We start from the raw sequence: 19,143 nt of genomic DNA on the forward strand, positions 1-19,143 counted from the left end.
TTAGAGAAATGCACTGCACCTAAGTTTCTCAAAGCAGTAATTCAATATAGTCAATGCACTGTTCTTATGGGTTTTGAACACACAGATGACTGTAAGACCCAAACACAAGAGAAGTGTGAAATAATCACATAACTGTTCATTTCCAGATGAATATCCTATCGTGTATTCTGAATACTCCAGATTTTAAGTGCATGGCTGAACTGCAGACTGGTGAGCTTGTACATTTGCAAACAAAAAGCACAGCCTATACTGCCAATTTGACAAAAAAATGATTATTTTCTGGTGTGCTGGATTCAAACTTATGTCCTTTCCGAAGGTCTGTTAAACTAACTGAAATCAATACTACAACCACTGACCCCGTGGAATCATGCCAGAGAGGAATAAAGGGTTATACAACACTAGGTTACTCTGGTCAGTGGCTGGTCTGAGTCTACCTGCAACAAAAGAAAAGGAATTGCAGATAGCCACAGACTCAGTCTTAGGCAGTCTTCTGTGTTGACAGCCCTGTGTGAGTTAGGGCACACCTCATCGCTTGTTAGGAAGTCAGTGTTTCTGCAGCTTGACATCAGCTCACATGGGTTCCCCAGCTGTTAAGCAATCACATACCATGACATCTGGAGTGGTTTTGGCCACCTCTTGTTAGGAGGGATGTTGTAGACATTTTTCAGACAGAAAACAGAACCTCAACTAAAATAAATCAAGAAATAAATACTAATTTTTAAAGGAAAAGAGAAAGTGCACTAAGGTATGCTGTGGCTAAGGCTATTGGCTATTGACTCAAGTGGACAAGGCTTTCTAAGAAAAGCAGGATGGCTAACCTCTAAAAGCACAAGAGTGGGGATCCCCTTTACGTCACACAGAAAAAAAGCCATCAAGTTATTGGTTTTAGTTGAAATAAACAGAAGAATCTCTGAGGAGGGATGGGAAGGCAGAAGCAGAGCTGTGCTGGGTGGGATAACTCTTCTGCCTCAGCCAGGGTGGCTGCATGTGAAACGGCTGCTCTGCCCTCTCTCACTGCACAAACCCCCAGGTGCAGGTAGGCAGCATCTGGCTTTCAGACAATAATATTTCTGTTTAGCTCCAAATCAGCACCTTTGCCAAACAATTCCTCTTGTTATTTATTTGAAGCTGACTTTGCTGTGGCCTCACCACTCCTGAGAGTGCATTTCTCTTTTGCTGTGAAATGCATTTATAATTGAGCTAGTTTTATGTTCTACCTGCAAAGTCATTGTGACGAGTTAAAAGACAGATGTGCCAAATGTTTGCCCCAATATACGCCACAGCAATATACTTCAAAGCCACTGGACAGAAAAGGTTTTCAAGACAAAGCTAATCATGTGCTAGGGTGGAGGAAATCCCCTGCCAGCAGCGAGAGGTTTATGTTCCCAGGACGGTAAGTCCCATAAATGCACCTGCCAAATCAGAGTGATCAGGAAACGTGTTTGAAACTAACTCCTGTCATTGCTGAAGGCTGTAACTTGTTTCCATGGAAATCTTAATCTGTCTCAAAAAAGTTATTACACAAATGTAAATGGTAGGTTCTGACAATTTAATTGAACTGCATTTCATCTTATCAATAGTGCTCAAGACTAACATGATTTAATCCCACTTACTCTAAACCTTTCCTAACAGACTCCTTGCAGGGAGAAAAAAGGAGCTTCTGTCTTTCCAAAAACCCAGTAAGAATCAGTGACTCAGGTCACAGACAGTTTTATCTCATCCAGTCCATGAAATCTCTAAAAAATACTGATTTTAAGAGAATTAAGTTTTTACAGAAAAAAATAAATTCTAATCATGCGTAGTTCAGCATGACTGTTGATACCTTTAAATCCCACTGCCTGGTAGACTCAGATTTGATCTTTTCTTCTTCAGGAAGAAGACTGTGTCAACCACAGATGGTAAGTTTGCATATGAGGGATCTATCTACTGTAAGAAACGTAAGCACAGAGAGGTATTGACATGATCACCTTCTAACAGCTTTGTATATATTTACAGGCAGGTGGCTGGAAACACGAGTGTTTAAATTTATCTTCCTGGCCAGGTTGTAAAAAAAGTAGGTGTAGATTCTTCTGAAAGTCTGACTTGAAAGACGCCATGCTTAGCTCCTCAAAATGCACTTTTCCTCACAATTTAGAATTCTGAGCCTGTATCTGCTTACTAAAACAGGCTAGAAAAGCTAAACTCAACAAGATAAACAGAAAAATGAATGCTCTCCCTTGACACTTTCCCCCTCAGCCTCTCCACACACAGGCCTGCTCCAACCCAAGACACACACTGTCTTTCACTCACGTGGAACTTGTTCTTCTTTGACTTATGCTGTCTATTTAGCTCTGTTACAAACAAGTGCAAGTGCAGAATCACAAAAAGCTTATGAGCCCACGTACTTCAGTATATACCTTAACTTGACAAGAACTAGTGAAATCTTTTGATGTAGTAACAGACAAAAATTTAAGCAGCATGTGCAGGTATTTTACTGAAAATAGGCATTACAGCAAAGGGAGAAAAATAAAAGGACTTTTTGCATGTATATATGCTTCTGAAGTACCATTCCTGGTTCTGAATTTCAGAAAATATGTGGATGTCCTTCTCCTAATCATGAAAATATTTTACTTTTCTATAGGTCTGAGTATCTCAAACACTTTTTAAACATCTGTTTTTTTTTACATTTGGTTTAATTTACAGAATGGCCCAAATTGCACTTTTGTCTGTTTCTGTGGCATGTACAATCTTTGAATACAAGGCAAAGGTACAGTCCCAGCAGAAAAAGATGAAGAAACCACCAGTACTTATTTGAGGTAAGTACATTTCTCAGTGACCTAGAGAAATAACGTGGTGGGTCAGAAGGCCAACTGAAAGACTCCTTTTAAGGGATTAAGCAATGGATTAGTAAATTATACACGTGCAAGGTTCTGGTGAGACAAAATTTCTATATGGTTTTATCACAGTATTTTTAAACTAAATAATGGCATATAAATATTCTATGAAGCAGAATTTCCAGAGTTAACTATATGCACTAAATAGGGAGCATGCTCTGGAGATGGAGCAGTGCCAGAAGTGCATCAATGAGTTCCTAACACACCTGAAGGGTCAGTAGCTAGTAATAAACCATTCCAAATATATGTCCAACAGATGACCAATCTCTCTGGCATTTTTCCATCACATAATCACTTTTCCTCACACAGCATTCATCAGCTAAAACCTGCAACCCAGTGAAATGTGAAAATATTGGAGAAGTCAGTCTGATTTTTTTTAAATTGTATGTTCACTCGAATAAAAAAAATCTTTGCCAGCGAAAGATTTCTAGGGAATTGAGATCAGCCCTATACCCAGCAAAAACTGCTAAACAAGGCCATATGTATTCATACAGCTGCACTTTTGCTTTTAAGTCTAGCTGATAGGCAAAACACAAATGGTAAAAGAGTGCATTTGATTATGCAGAAGTCAATTTGAAGCAAACATTTTATGAAACGTATTCATTTTACACTGCAAGCAATTTGTGAAAAAATATAAGGGATACAGAACAATGGGCAAAGCTGCTGTATTATACAGCCACTGGTTTTGCCTGATAGGAACTTTGTTTAGGCACACTGGCTGAATAAAATCTTCATGCAAATATACATTTTGCCAACCTGCTATGTGTGATTGCCACTACTATAAAAGGAAAGGGAATCAGAAGGTCAAAGCAACCTTTGCTCTTTGTTTTTAACGGCTTCATATTACTAAACTTATCAATATTAACTAGTTCTCAGGGCACCGACACTGGGATCACACATGTCTGTAATCAAATCACCACCACAATTGCTGTTGGCCAGGGACTATTATATGTCTGAATCTAGCTCAAAACTCAGATTGCCTAATTGTATTAATTTTATCATTCTCCTAAAAGTTACTAAAAATGCTTTAAAACCTGGAAGCTGCACCTCAAAGATATATAATCTGCGAATAAGCTAACCAGTTGAAGTAGGCTCTGAAAATAGCTGCTTTATGAACAATGCAGAAGAACTGTTCTGCAGCAATGCTCTGTGCCTACCACACACCATTTACTTAGGAACTCTCCATGTCCTTTCAGATTTACCCCAATTCCTGATGCCAGCTGAGCTGCTCTTAATACAGGATCTGAGTGTTAAAGACATGCTTTATCCCCCTAAGCCACCATGCACCCAACTGTCTAATTCTGAGATTGGTTGATGGCCACTTAAGGCTTTGGCTAAAATGAGAACATTTTAAACTTTGATCACCTCATACCAGTCCCTGAAGTGCTGTTATACCACCAAAGACTGGCAGCATGCCCACCTCTTTCCCTCACTGCTCCTCAATTGGGGATGTCGTGCCAAGGAACCAGCTGCCTGGTTAATGCCTTTTGGGCCAGCAGACAAAGACGCAGGGCTGGAGGAGCTGGCACTCTGTGGAATTAGTTACACCAGTGGAAAGCGAGAATAAATACTGTGAATTTAGAGCAATAAATTTGGAGAATAAATACTGTGAATTTAGAGCAATAACTTTGGAGCCCACTTTGCACAGAGTGACAACATTACCAGTAAGGTAGCAGCAAATTGGACTTTGTGATTTCCCAAATGATGCTGCAACTTCACACAATAAATATCACAACATAAACTCCTAGTTTTCATTTACCCTTCAGGAAGGTAATGCTAAGGTTCTTTCAGGGGCCTCATTTCTGTAAACAAACCGAAGAGAAACCTTTAGCAAACAGTTATAACATGCAGAGTTGTCATTTAATTATATGTTTGAGTTACACTACCTGTTGAATGGCACTAATTGCACTGAAACTGGAATATTACGAACACATAGCTCAGCTACAATTTTATTTGTGTACACAGTGTTGTGTCCAGTGTCATTAAATGTTGGGTTGTCAAGTTATGGATTTCCTAGAAGAGCTCTGCCTAATACAGTAGAGGCCAAGATCATGGACAAGTAGATTTTATTGTGGAGAAAAACCTAGCCAGTATCTGTAAGCTCAAAACTAGCAATTCACTGTTTCGTTCCCCTAAATCTGACACTCTCTCATTTTATCAGTGTATTTCATGGTCTCATGGAAAAAAAAAAAGCACAATCTGGGCTTTTTCATTGCTAAAATGAAATAGCAGGTTGCAAGAAATGCAGCCTCATCTAGATGTTCCTGCTCCGGCAGGGGGATTGGACTAGATAATCTTTCGAGGTCCCTTCCAATCCCTGACATTCTGTGATTCTGTGAAATGCTTTTTATCTTCTTTGCACAATAAAAAGTTAATGAAAGACAGAGAGAGCACTGAATAAAGGAGAGAAATGTAGAAATCATGAAAGAAATGAAAGATTAAGGGAAGAAAGATGCTAATGAAATTAGAGAGATCTTGGGAGTCTGCAGAAGGGAAAACAAAGGACAACACAGGTGACTGAAAGAAGGACTAAGAACAGAATGCCAAAGTTGGCTGAGAAAATACAAGAAGTAGGAGGGAACAGAGATGATAGCAATGAGACAGGCATAAGGTTCCTGATACAGTGAAGATGCTGAAGAGGGAGACTTGCTGGATGATATGTAAAGTGATCCACCAGCTCCATCTTCACCAATAATGCCTTATCTAATTGGAAGACTTTCATAAAACATTCTTAGTGCTTTTGTTACAAAAGGGAAAATAGTTAATGTACAAGTGTTCAGTGTGTCTGCAAAAGAAGTCAGGGTGGTCCACCTAACTTATTGGACAAATCAGAAGCAGAATTCCACATCCTGGCTTACATCACTTGAATTACCTGGAAAAAGCCAAAACTTTTTCTCTGAAATTAATTTGTGGACTTATTTTGCCATATAGATTTCAGAATTTATGGCTTTTCTTGTTAACCCTTGTGTCAAGCAAAAATACACTTCCCTTCACACATTACCATTCATTCCAGAGCACCTCTAGAATATATCCAGGCACATGTATCTCAAAACAAATATGTAGAAATAAAAAATAGTGGCTGATCTGCATCAATATAATAGTATCACATATAGGCTCGAAAATAGAGACATTGTCTGTTTATAAGCAGTAGTAGCAGATCAAGGAAAAAATCAAACATAAAAACCAGGCAAAAAGCAACCTGCCAAAAATCTCCCTTCTCCATGCTCTAGCTCTTATAAGATAAGGTAATAAAGTGTAGGTACCTGTATTTTTTTAGGAACAGATAAAAGGATTATTACTGCAAAGCTTTTAATATGTAGGAGTATATTAATAAAAATTGATATGAAATGCCCAGGTCCTCCATTTCAGAAAGTTCAGAAAATACTTTCTTTTTGCTCTTGGCTCTTCAAAATGATCCATTTCAGCACTCATTAAAATGCACTTTTGAAATGAAATGGCTGATCAAAAAGCACGTTTTTCTCTCCTAAGAATGAAATAGGTTTGCCTGGCTTTAGAACTCACCTTTCAGAAGTATTAAAAAAGTTGTTAATAATGAAACAATATTATAAATGGGTCTAAATCTTCCAATTTTGCTTCTATAAAACTAGGACTATTATGCTGAAATTTTAGAACAGTGAGCATACATAGTGCACCAAAGACATTCAGCATTTTTGAAAACTGAGAGGATATTTTTTTTGTCCAAATAAGCTTGTGTTGCACTTAATGTCTCTTTCCTTTTCAAATGCAAGATGTATACACAAACAACTGACAAAACTCAAGCAGTAGAGTTGTTGTTGTGGGTTGTAGTTTTGTTGCTGGTGCCATGAACATAAAGGGAAGCTGGTCTCTGCTTGACAGAAAAGTCTTTGTTTAAGTGTTAAGCAAGAATAGCTATGCTATCTTAGCCTTCTTTTGGGACAAACAAACAGCAATTTATATTCTTCTGTTGTTTTAAGGAGCTAACAAATGAAGTAAAACAACAATTCTATCATATAACTTTTTCAGTAATTGACTAGAGCCATGGCTGATTTAACACCTCTGAAAAACAAGAATTCAAGAATGCAAGCACATGTCTATTTTAGGAGCATATGACACTCACTCTCTGTAGGTCAACATTATTTACCTATTCAGTCAGTGTCCCATTATTTCACCTGTATGTACCAATATAAACCTGCTTCACTAAAAGCACAACTTGACTTTAGAAAAATCTACTGCAAACTAATGGTTCCCTTGATTAAGACTAGCTCTAGTATAAGCTGCAAACTAGCAAAAAGAATAATGAATTGCTACCATCCATATAAGCATTTGTTAAGGAGAAGAGCAGTGCATTATATACAGAAAAGCAATATAATGCTATCAAAACTATCGTGGTAGTGGCACCTTTTGAGACTCTTTACCTGCATTCTATTTTTCTTACCTGACTTTCCTTAAAGTAACTTAATGAACAGAGTAAGTTCAAGATGAAAAATGACAGATTTTCTGATAATTACAGTCACTTCACTTGTCAGAAAGTGTCATGTGACAAAAAATATTTACAGAAATACTAAAATAGAAGACTAGTAAGGACCTGTGTCTTAATTAAAGCTATCATTATATAGTGGTAGTAAACCAAGGTGCATATCTGAAATATTTCTAATGAAAAGAACATTCAAACTAGAACAAAGACTCCCATATACCATCTATTTTACATATAAAATATGCTGGAGGTCTGATGCTAAAAGATATGCATACTGCTTTCACCTCTTACATTGAATTTCTGTGTGACTATTCTCATAAACTATTTGCACAAGTCAATCAACCTAATTTCTAACTGAATCCATTTTAGGAGCTCTCACAAACTGAAGAGTCACAGAAATATTAATACAATTAACTTACAAACATCACTCAAATTGCTGAATTCCGTTGTCTAGATTCATTTGTTCCTAAGCACTCAGAAGCAATCCATGTGACCACAGCCACATCACAACTGTCTATCATACTTCAGAAACATATTTCTCCCAAGACCTGATCTCCTAAGTGAAATCTGGACAAGTCAACCTCCTTCACACTATTCTGAGTTCACAACAAGCAACTGATAGTACTGAAATTTTCCACCTTCCCCATGGCAGGACATACGAGATACGGGATTTATGCTTCCTCATATCAAATACTGATAAAATGTGATGAAGAGGGGATAGGATGAGCTGAGAGGCAATGGTACCTGTAGCTTTGGTGTCAGCCCCATCTACAGACTGTCTTAAAGATGGGCCAGTTCAGGTCAGTCCTTATGAGCTTTATCTGTGTCACACTTCTGTCAGTGTTCACTTTAGGAGAATATGTCTAGACTCAGTCCTAGGAGGCTGCTTCAAGTGCAGCTCCATCTCCACCCTGTTATTAGTCATCATCAAAAACTGAACTTTGTAAATTTGCTTCAAAGGTGTAAATAAAACCAGCACACTTGGAAAGAGAATATACTCTAATGGCTGAACAACCTCAAAGGGTTCTGAACATAGTACCTTAAAACAAAGCATTAAGGAAATCACATGATTTCCTACTCTTTGTTTGCAGTAAACCCATATAAAGTATACTTAATGACAGAGAAAATTAAATATCACCTGCATTACTGTTGCCACAAACATGTAAGCCCAAGATGTTATTAATATCTCTCCTTTTCTCTCACTAAAATCTGTGTATGAATTTGAAGTTCAGAATTTAAATTATCAAGAATTTCCAGCCTGGATATTTTTGAACAGGTTGTTTCTTCCCTACTACGGATAAGGAGACATCCAGATAGAGTATCTTATGGAATAGCAAATTGTGCTGGTTGACAGTTTATTTTTACATTATTTGGCTGGCCATCTAGTTTTATTTACTTAATTTATCACCTCAAAAGAAACAATGACAGAGAAAGCCGCATTGGGAATTATCAAGCAAATAAAATTACACTTGAATTAACAAGCTGAAATGAGCTAAGTGATTTGTTGTGCAGCTAATGATCCTTGATGAAATCAGCTTATACTCATTCCTCAGCCTCCAAACCATTAGCATCACTACAGTACTACGTACTGGGAATCTGCTGGATCCTGTGCACAACCACAAACGCATCTGAGAGTCCCACCTTCACTGGGTGATTGGTGGAACTTATCTGTGTCACAGCAACAGGAATCTGGAAGACAAAAAGAAAACATAAATGAAATATTTAAGTAAAAAATTCAGACTAAAAGTAACAACACTGTCAGAATGAACAATTAGCCAGTGTAAATTAGAAGTCCAAAATAAATATATTATACAACGCAGCATAATATGACTAAGGATTTATTGAAGATTGAAATTACTGTTTTTAATTTTTACTTTATTCTAGCTTGCTTTGCTTTTTATATAACTATATTCACATCAACACTTTGAGGTGGAACAATTCTTAATGAAGACACAGAAAAAGGCAGTAATTTTCCATAATTAATTTCCCCCAGCTGAAGAAAATGTGGGACAATGTGCCAGTATCAGACAAGGAGGAGGAGAAGGCAATGCCTCTTGTTTACTATTGAAACAAACTGTGAAAGTTCAGCTTGGGATGAACATTTTAAAAACTTATGGCTCAGTTAACTTGCACTGAAGAGCTATCTGAAGAGAGCTCTGACCCAAAAATGTAATGTTTAATATGTCCTGGAATAGTAGCTTTAGATAACAGAGATGCTGACACTGGCCAACATGGTTGTATGAAATCAGGTATCAAGTTTTATTTCATTCTTTGGGGAAGATTGCAGCTTTGGCTGATATTTGTACAGATGAAACAACTTTAGAGTTTTGTATGGTGTTTGACTTAGTGACATGTACTCTTTATACAATATTAACATAGTTAACTAGACTGACTGATCACAAACAGCAGCCACCACTAAAGAAGCAGCTCAAACTTACTGTGTATTTACAGTATATCTTGCTTCTCTAGACATCAGAGACAGTATTCTAAAATTTTGTCAGAGATGGGGAAGGAAACATAAATTTACTGTCTAGCAGTTCTGCAGATGACACTAGCAGAGTAAAAATAATGAAATGCCAGGATCAATTAGCAAAGTTAGATCTTGCAAAAATTACAAAGTTTTAACTGAGAAAACAAAGACTGGAAAGTAGAGGTTTGGAGAGGTTTGGAGAGATTTGGAGACCAGCAGTTCTGGAAGGAATCTCGAGATTGTAGCGAATAAACAACTCCAGCTGTCAGAAGAGACACTGTGGCAAGAAAACTTAACTGATGTAGTATTTTGTTACACAAACACTGGAATATAGGCTAGGACTGGGGTGGTCATTTTACTTGTACCTGCACATTAGATTATTACTGAAACGCGACACAAACTTTGGGAGAGATTGTTTCTTAAAATATGCTGAAAACTTAAGAGAAGGAAGATTAAGAGAGTCATAAAAACAGTTTGAAAACTTCTGCAGTTCTTAAATGCCATTAACAGAAGAGTTAAAGAGCTCTATCTGTTTGGGTTCTCGAAGGGAAAATGGAAAGCTGGCTGGATTACCATAAGAAAGTACTGTCATGAGGAGAAATTACTCAAGGGCTAAAGAGTTTTTTCATCTAGCACAGAAAGATAAAACCAGAAGCTGGAAGAGCAGACAGATATCTTGAAAGTAGAATAAGGCACATGTTTCCTCACTGAATGTTACTGACCAGTGGGATAAGCTACCAAAGGAAATTATCATTTCCTACTCATTGCTGCTTTCAAATCACAAATTGATAGCTTATTTTTCAAAGCAGACCTTCAATTAACCAGCAATTACCAGGCTGAAGACTGAAGAAACTTGATCAAGTGTAAGAAACTGAAACACAAGGTTCTAGCTCAGCTAATCTAATATACTTCTCTGACTTTATCTGTGTAAAACTACCAAAACTATACTGTTGGTCTGTATTTTTCACACAGCAGAAAAAAGCCAAAGTAAAAGTGTAAACTAATGGCATGACTTCTGGTATTTGAGCATTAGCAGTTGTTGTCCTTGTTCCCAAAATATTATTTAGCTGTGCTTTTTCCTGATTACACTGGTATCTATCTAGGGAAGGCTAAATTTGAGAATATTAACAGAAAAAGTGAGTTCTTGTCAATTAAACACTGTCATAAATTTCCATTTCTTTTACTTGATTGAGTGATTCATTTAGTTGGTGCATTCAAGGCTTCTCGCATTCATGATTTGTTTGAGTATAAGAAAAGGAATTAAGTTAAACCAACAAGAAAAACAGAAGTGGCTTGGAAATACTGCTATTAATACATCAGTTTAAATTTGGCTTATATCAGCTTAGCTCTGATGTAGTTATTGGTGACTATGAGAAAAGAAGGCTGAAAGCCATATTTTCAAAGTCTGTAAAATAAAAGACTCACTGAGTTCAGAAATAAGTCTGTAAACTTTTTCCAGCACGAACATATAAACAAAAGAAGGAATTTATTCACAGTCTCAGAGTACTGTAAAGACAAACTTATATTAACGATGAAAGAAACTGTCTTAAAAGAAGATTTTGATGGTACTCTAGAGAAGCTATTGAAAATAAAGTTAGAAAAAGCACTGATGAGAAGGATGTAATGACTATCTTTCAAGTTACAGAGTAAACACAGCAGTTGAAAAAAAGAAATCAGAGTTTTATGGGCACAAAGTGTAGCTGGAATTGGCATTATAAGTCAGTGTGTGACCAACAAACTGTGCTGGCAAAATTTGCAGCTGAAAGCACAAATTGTGTCTGATTCATGAAAATAATTATACTCATTTTCAGATGTGGGTGCAAGCCAGGAGAAGTTGCACTCAGGCCTCCTTGAAGAACCTCCTTGTTTTAATTCTAGTGCCTTTTCACCTGATTCTTGTGAATTTGTGAACAATTTACCTCTTTCCCTAAAACATGATAACAGCAGACTAATTTGTCCCTTTTTTTTTGGGGGGGGGGGGGGGGAGTGGGGTGGGGTGGTGAGAGGAGAGCAGGAAGTAGTTGTGGGTTCTTGCAGTACAGATGCCACAAGTAGTTGTGGTCTTTGTCATTGTTGTTGTTATTGTTTTTGTTGTTGGTGGTGGGTTTTTTATTTATTTATTTATTTTCAATACAACTGGCTTCAGAGCTGGAAAATCACTTTCAGTGTCACTATTTAACAAAACTTAAGAATGAATCTAATATCTGGTACTAAAATAGTAGGCTGTAGACAAGTTGAACAGAAAATACAAACTTCAACTAGAAAATTTTGGAGCAGAAGTATCTCAGTAGATTTTGCCAAAATGCCTCCAGGTGTCTGCTCTCTTGTGCTGGGCATTCTAGCAAGAGTGAAGAACTTGCAGAATAATTTTCTAAAACAAATAACAAAGCTGTAGTAGGGTCCAGTCTAGTAGACTATCGGCTTCAAGAAGCAGCCGAAATTTTCAATATATGTTTTATAAACAGAGTTTAAAACAAGTGCTTGCTTGTGTAAGGTGGGGAAACCATAAATTAGGTTAGTATAGCCAGCTCCTCAAATTGAGGTACAGCCTATGTCCAACAATTAGTCATTCCAAGAGAAATGCAGCCAAAATAGAAGGGAATCCATGACCAAGGAAAACTTTTATTATCTTCAAAAACCACAGTGTTATTAAACCTGTATTTACAAAAGCGTACGTTTACTTTTAATGTGTGGGAATATAAATAATTCTACACAGCTGAATACTTCAGTCATTCAGTGATGAGTGTACTTAGTGTCAATTTATAGGTGAAATCTTTTGAATGAAATGTCAAGATAAAATATGCTTTTACCATATGATGGTCTATTAGGAAATATGCCCTTTTGACAGAAGGCTTGTAGTAAATGGTAAAATAATTTATTGAAAATTACAGTGAAACACAGGTAGCAAGCAGATAGCTAGTGTTCTGAATTCCTCACCTGAATAGCAAGATATGTCATGACAGGCTGGCATATTAAATGGTTGAACAGTAAGCTAGGAATGTGCATGTGGTTGCTAATGGGTGGCAGAGGTTTTATGACCTTACATTCAGAGGATGGATTTTAACTAGAAGAATTCCAAAATCTATGTTAGCTTTACCAAGAACTCTTGTGTTGTACAAGTTACCAGCTTATGAGAAGGCTTTCCAAACGCATACTAGCCCTGGGGCTATTCATGTCGATATTTTGGATTATCCACTTCAACAATAGGGAGAAAGATACTTAGATAATCATTGGAAACTGTAATCTAGACAGTATTTTCCATCAGAGTTCTAAAATTTTACTCTTTTCAACTTTCTCTGAGGACATTTCAGAACCTTACCCTTTAGGAAAGAATAAAAAATGGCCTCTGACCTTATTCTGAAGGAGAAGGTGCAGTTACTGCCCCACTTTAAAAAAAAAATGCAATTACTGCTCCACTTCAAAACTAAGTCAAAGATAAGAGCCAGAGTATGCTGCAAAATAATAATTAGGAACACAATAGTACTTATATAGGGGTTTCACTGTTTCATTGCCAGTTTCCTAAATAGTTCTTAATTTCTCTACAGGCTAAACTCCATGAAACTTCTACAGGCTAAACTGCATGAAACTCAGGCAGGAATTTTAAGTTGTATAAACTGATCACCTCATAAAATCAAAACTCCCCTTTCCATGTTAATATTTTTGATAATAACAAAGGTAAAGAAATACCAGACATGTATAGTACAGGCAGAATATTCATGAAGACTACATTTATTTTTTATGTTTTTTTTTTTCAGTTTTCAGGAAACAGTCACAAGGTTTGGAGTCTTGTTACTGAAAATAGAATATTTTCCATCATGCATAGGAGGAGCACCAATTTTATCTAAGTGCTAGCACTTAAGCAGTTCCATTCAATTTTGCCTCCTTTCATAGTAGAAAGAAATACTACAAGTATCTTTTAGAATAATTTTCCAGCTTCACATATTGGGCAATTTGAACAAGCATTTCAACTTTAATAATGGTTTCTGGATGACTATGTAAATTGTCATTACTATTTAAATTAACAAAGAAAGCCTTCAAGACAAAGATCCCAAACTGTTAACAAAGCCTTTGGTACCTTTGCCTAATTTGTCCTGTATTAATCATGAACAGAAAAAGAAACCAAAAATTACGCTAAGGAACATTACCTATAAGCAATAATGGGAAAAGCGGTATAGAATAATTATTTTGTTCAAAAAGAAGCAAAGCTCTTAAGAACTGAAGTTCTGTGAAATTTAGAACGTAAGAAATGAGTATTCACTGCTAATACATAAAAAGGTATGCCTTTGCAGAAATTTTTTTTTATTACTATATTCTGATGTGTAGTTTGCACTGTAATGTATTTCATACATAGTAGAGGTGCACTAGTAAAATTTTCCTGCCAGCTGTTGTGTCCTGACACATTGATCATTTTCCAGAACACTAACATTTGCACTGTAAACAAAGTAAATTGGTAAAGAAATTGACTTGCTATAGAACCTTCCTATATTTCAGATGGTTTCTACGTTTTGAAAACATGGCTTTACAGCTTCTTCTCCTACTCATTAACTGTTCTGAAAGATACTCTGATGTCTCCAGATTTCACTATCCCGTTGGCTTAGTTCCTTTTCTAATTTTTTTTTTTTTCAGAATCTATTCTGGGTTTTGTATAACAGTTGTGTACTTCAGACTGCTTCCTATTGGAAAAACAAGAGAATGCAGAAGATTGAGCAAAACAGCTCCTTTGATACTCAGCAAACCCCAGCCAAGATCCTGCCTTAGTGGTCAACACCAGCGTTATGAGATAGCAAACCTGATGTGGGAACAGGAAGGAAATGAAAAAGGGAATTTCAAATGGCCTGAGTAAATAAGAAATAAAAGGTAAAATTTGCCTGAAATGCTTTAGACATGAAGGTCCCTATTTGTACCTTGCTTAAATGTATAATCACAGTTATTTTAAAAGTGGATTCTTAAGATAAATGCCTGAAATCACTAGTATGGAGCCCTGTGGGATACTTTATAAAGTTACTGGCAAACTGTCTGCTGCATTTCTTACATGGTGTTTCAGCTTGGAGACTTCTGACGAAAATGCAATGAAGACTTTGTAGATATGCCATACATCACTGTCATTTTTTATGAACTGTGATGCTTAAATAAAATGGCACCAAAAAGAAGGTAGAAATCTTCTTGGGCAACTTGCTCAATTTGCTCATGCTAGTGAGCACTCACACAAGTAACCTTACCGGATTTAATGGGGCTCCTGACAACATGACTCACCATCAAGAAAAATGGTTCCAGGAGGAAGGGCTTCCTCAGAAAGCAATGGATTCAGCACTGGAAAGTAAATCAATTCCTACCCAGACTTATAGCACTAGAGTCAAATTTTAATTTGCAAATGTCTCAGTTTTTCTTTTCAGACAACTTGTGTCTGATCAGTGATTGGAAATTTTATTCATTTTTCCTCATTTAGGTGAAAAGCTGAGGTAGTTTTAATGCAGTAAGGCAAGCTGCAAATAAAGAGTGTAGTCTTCTAGAAATCACAGCCTACAAATTCTTTCCCCAAGTAATTCCCAATGGAATACAATAGTTGTGACATTCTAAGATGTTACAAATATCTTTTGGCAAAAGATTTACAGACCACTAGTAAGTTACTATTACCACTTTAAAAAGTCTCTTTCTTTAACTATGTGCAGTAGTTCTAAAGGGATGTTTGGTAATTCCATTCAGGACAAGAATAACTCAGGGGATTTCAAAGATTCATCAGTGGGAAAAATTAAAATTACCCCATTTGTAAATTCCAATTATTTCCATCTCATTATTAATGAAACTAACATTAGTAACTCCTCCCCACAAAAGCACCGTGGTTCTGGAGGAAGCTTCCACTAGTGCAGTGAGAGCAAGGAGCCTCCACCATCCTAGCACAGAACTTGTTTATCCTCAGTTAAAATGACACAGTTGTATGCAATTACAGGGAACCTAGGTGGAATTCTAGGTGGCCCATTTCTTCCCGTCTTCCTAAAAAATAAAGTTTTATGTTGCCTGGAACCCTGAATCATCATTATATTTATACAAATTGAATGCAGGATACTATCAATTTAGAGCAACGGCTTCTATCACCCATATTAGATGTATTTTGCATGGGGCTGGACAGTAACAAACAGGGCAGAGCACCTCATAACCAAGAACAGCAGTCTCTTGAAAATGTCACCATTTTAATGTCAGAATGTGTATATAGTTCTTCTCAAATTTATCTTAAAATTACAAGTTGAAGTAGTGTCCCTTTCCACTTCTCTGGGTCCTAAAGGCAGGAACTTTTTCTACGGTCTTTAAAAAGATTTTTTTTTCTTTAAAAAGGTTTCACCAACAGGAGATAAAAAAAGCTTTGGTGCACACTCCTTTGGTCAAGTACAGGCTCCATTGTGCTAAGCAAAAGTTTCATGAAGCTGGAGTCAAAAAGCAAATGAACTTTTTTCATAGATGAAGACTATCAGCCTGTGCATAACATTCAGAAACAGAGCCAAAGCACAACTTGCATCAGTATGCGTTTTACAAAGTAAGGAAAGCCAGGTACTTGGGCACGCCAGAAGTGTATTTTGTCTACGAAACGATTCCAGTAAGAGTATCCTGCAGCAATCCTGTTTGCAAGGTACAGAAACATCTGTCTTAGGTGAAGATATGACTGCGGCTAGTAGAATAATAGAATAACCCAGATCCTCACTAGCTTTCTAATGAAGGGGAGAGGAGTCCTATTATTTCTGCCTCATTCAGGTGCCTGGCTTCAATACAGGCATGAAAAATGAGCCTGGAGGCTCATAACTGGTCTGTAGAAAAGAGAGAAGAGAACCCAGTTTTCTCCAAGTCTGAACAATCAGTTGTATCACTGATTACACTTTTTTTAATATGAGGAGGATAATAGAGAGACTTACATCTTAAAAGGAGAAAATCATACTTTACATGCCAAACTGAGATTAAGTAACCAAAAAAAGAGAGATTGTTCTTTGCTCCTAGAGTTTTGAGCTTTCCTACTGTCTGATTCTCATTTGCATGAAATTCAACCAGAGATACAGCCTCTGGACTATATCCTCTAGGACTGTAGCACACACAAACAAAATCACTTAAAGTAACAATTGGAATTCTGAAACATTTAGAGAACAGAGAAGAGCCCCACTGAGACTACGACACATTGGTGCTATGAGGACAAACCAAATAGCCTTAATCTAACCAATGTTATCACCAATATATATATAAAATCTCACAGAGCTAGAGATACAAACCAGTTGTTTCTTATTTGAAATATATGAATTTTGAAAATATGTCAGTTGCCAAGAAATGATAGCTGCAGGAAAAAGGTGCCCTTTTATACTAACCATTGATTCCAGAGTATTTTCAAACAGGCATAGATTAGGTAAACTAATTGATCAAATTAGACCCCACCTTTCAAAACCCAAGAGGAATTCACTAAACAATCAATTTACTAAACACTCAACACTTACAACCAGCCAAAAAAGGCCAGCTGAAATCCAGGAGTAGCACACTTGTGCGTGTTAATGGTTTTCAAGTCCATCACAAGAACATCACTTTTACAATAAAATGTCATTTTCATCAAAATAGTGATCTTATAAGCAATATAATGAAATTACTTTATATAGCTGAACTTTCAAATGTCCCTCCCTCCCCCCAAATGCTGGGAAATTCCAGGCAGGTTTAAAGTAATTTGTCCACTGCAATAACAATTTTCAGACTCAACTTACTTCTTTGTAGCCGAAAATGATACGCCCATCATTGAGAAGGGTGGCCTGAAAAGTGAAACTGCCCAGGTTGTAATTATCCTGCAGATGTACATGGTCCCACTGGACAACTAGTGCTGTGCCTGTGAACCCCAGAGTGGGGTAGAGAGGCAGAGGGAAGAAAAAATGTGAGAAAAATATCAACTGACTGTAGGAAAAGTATTTAACTGCAGTTACTTGAAACAAGAACAGTGATTTGTTTCTTTTTAGCAACCTTCAGCCCAGCATCTTGAAATGCCAAAGATACTACAAACACAAGTTGCAAATGAAAGCCTCTTAAAGGCAGACAACATAGTGCCATAAATAAATGCCTCAACTACTCACACAAAAGTCTGCTGAAGTAAGAGTGGTCAGTAACTTGTTCGGAATTGCACAAGACATCAACAATCAATAAAGGTAGGATCCAGCACTCAGAGGTCAGGGGTGCTGCCACAATCACTGGTCTACAGTGGCTTTTTTTACACTGCACATATATACATGTGTATACATATATATACCCTGATGACTGAAATGAAAAGTGCTAATAGCATTACCTGTTTAGAAAAAGGTATTATTTGAGAAATTTAGATTATTCCATTAACTATGCATTAATATAAATAGCATTTTTTTTCCTGCATGGTGCAAATGGTTGTTGAGGTTCTGTAAGTCGAAAAATAGTAGGTGTTGGCAATAAATAAATGTAGTTTAAATTAAAACCATTAATAATGCATAGATGGGGTAAATTTTGAGTCTGGTGTGCAGAGATATAGTTGCAAGAGGCTCCTTAATATTCATGGGAGTTTTGTAGCTGAATATCCACTCATGGCACTAAAAATGTACCCCAAACGACTTGCATACCCTGTAAGCATGTTTTGCAGATGTTTAGAGTTATAGACACATTCAATCAGCTTGGCTGAAAGACAGTTATCACCAAAACTGTGATGAAAAATGGCTTTTTCATCTTTATATGCCTTCCTCAATGCACTTCTCTCTTTGTCACTAATGGGAGTGACATACTTTGATTCACAGGTGGGTCAGGATGCATCCAGCTCTATGCATACTTGATATATCCTTGTAACATCTTTTGTCACAGATCTTCTGTGCTGTAACTTTCATTAACATATCCTGGCAGAAGATGTCACGAAACTATGAACAACGAAATTTTTGGTGCATACTGCACTTAAGTCCACCGTATTATTGTACGCTCATTAATTGTGCACACAGTGCATTTTTCCTTCTGTGACCATATTCATTAACTGCTTTCTGAATATTTGATTGTATTAAATTTCATTTTAAAGGAATTTACAGGGAATTTTAAAAATTATCGGAGCAAAAATAGCCAGAACTTCTTATAGTCAGTCTTTGAGTATCTCAGATCTATGTGCACCTCAGAACCCCAGGCTAAATTTGAAGTCATCTGCCTCCAAAACAGTCTTCTTATTCCCAGGACCTTTAGGAAGATTGAACTGTACATAAGTTCCTTGCAGTTAGCTCCATGAGTGGGACTGAGATGGGTCACCACATTCTGTGCTTACTCACTCCAGATACTGCTCTAAAGCAGCACACTTACCGGGATAGACTGTAGATGAGTAAGAAACAAGG

The 19,143-nt window shown here is 36.9% G+C and overlaps 1 protein-coding gene across 1 annotated transcript in view; it reads right to left on the reverse strand.

Annotated features, from left to right (window-relative positions):
• The window catches only part of PLXDC2 (plexin domain containing 2), a 273,059-nt gene that overhangs the window by 51,531 nt on the left and 202,385 nt on the right, over positions 1 to 19,143 (reverse strand). The window contains exons 6-7 of the mRNA XM_065050838.1: positions 17,527 to 17,645; positions 8,919 to 9,018 (exon numbers count right to left, since the gene is read on the reverse strand). Coding sequence (XP_064906910.1) covers positions 8,919 to 9,018; positions 17,527 to 17,645 — 219 coding nt within the window. The remainder of the gene's footprint in view (positions 1 to 8,918; positions 9,019 to 17,526; positions 17,646 to 19,143) is intronic.

Source organism: Columba livia, chromosome 2 (genome assembly GCF_036013475.1).
Source record: "Columba livia isolate bColLiv1 breed racing homer chromosome 2, bColLiv1.pat.W.v2, whole genome shotgun sequence".
Classification (NCBI taxonomy): Eukaryota; Metazoa; Chordata; class Aves; order Columbiformes; family Columbidae; genus Columba; species Columba livia.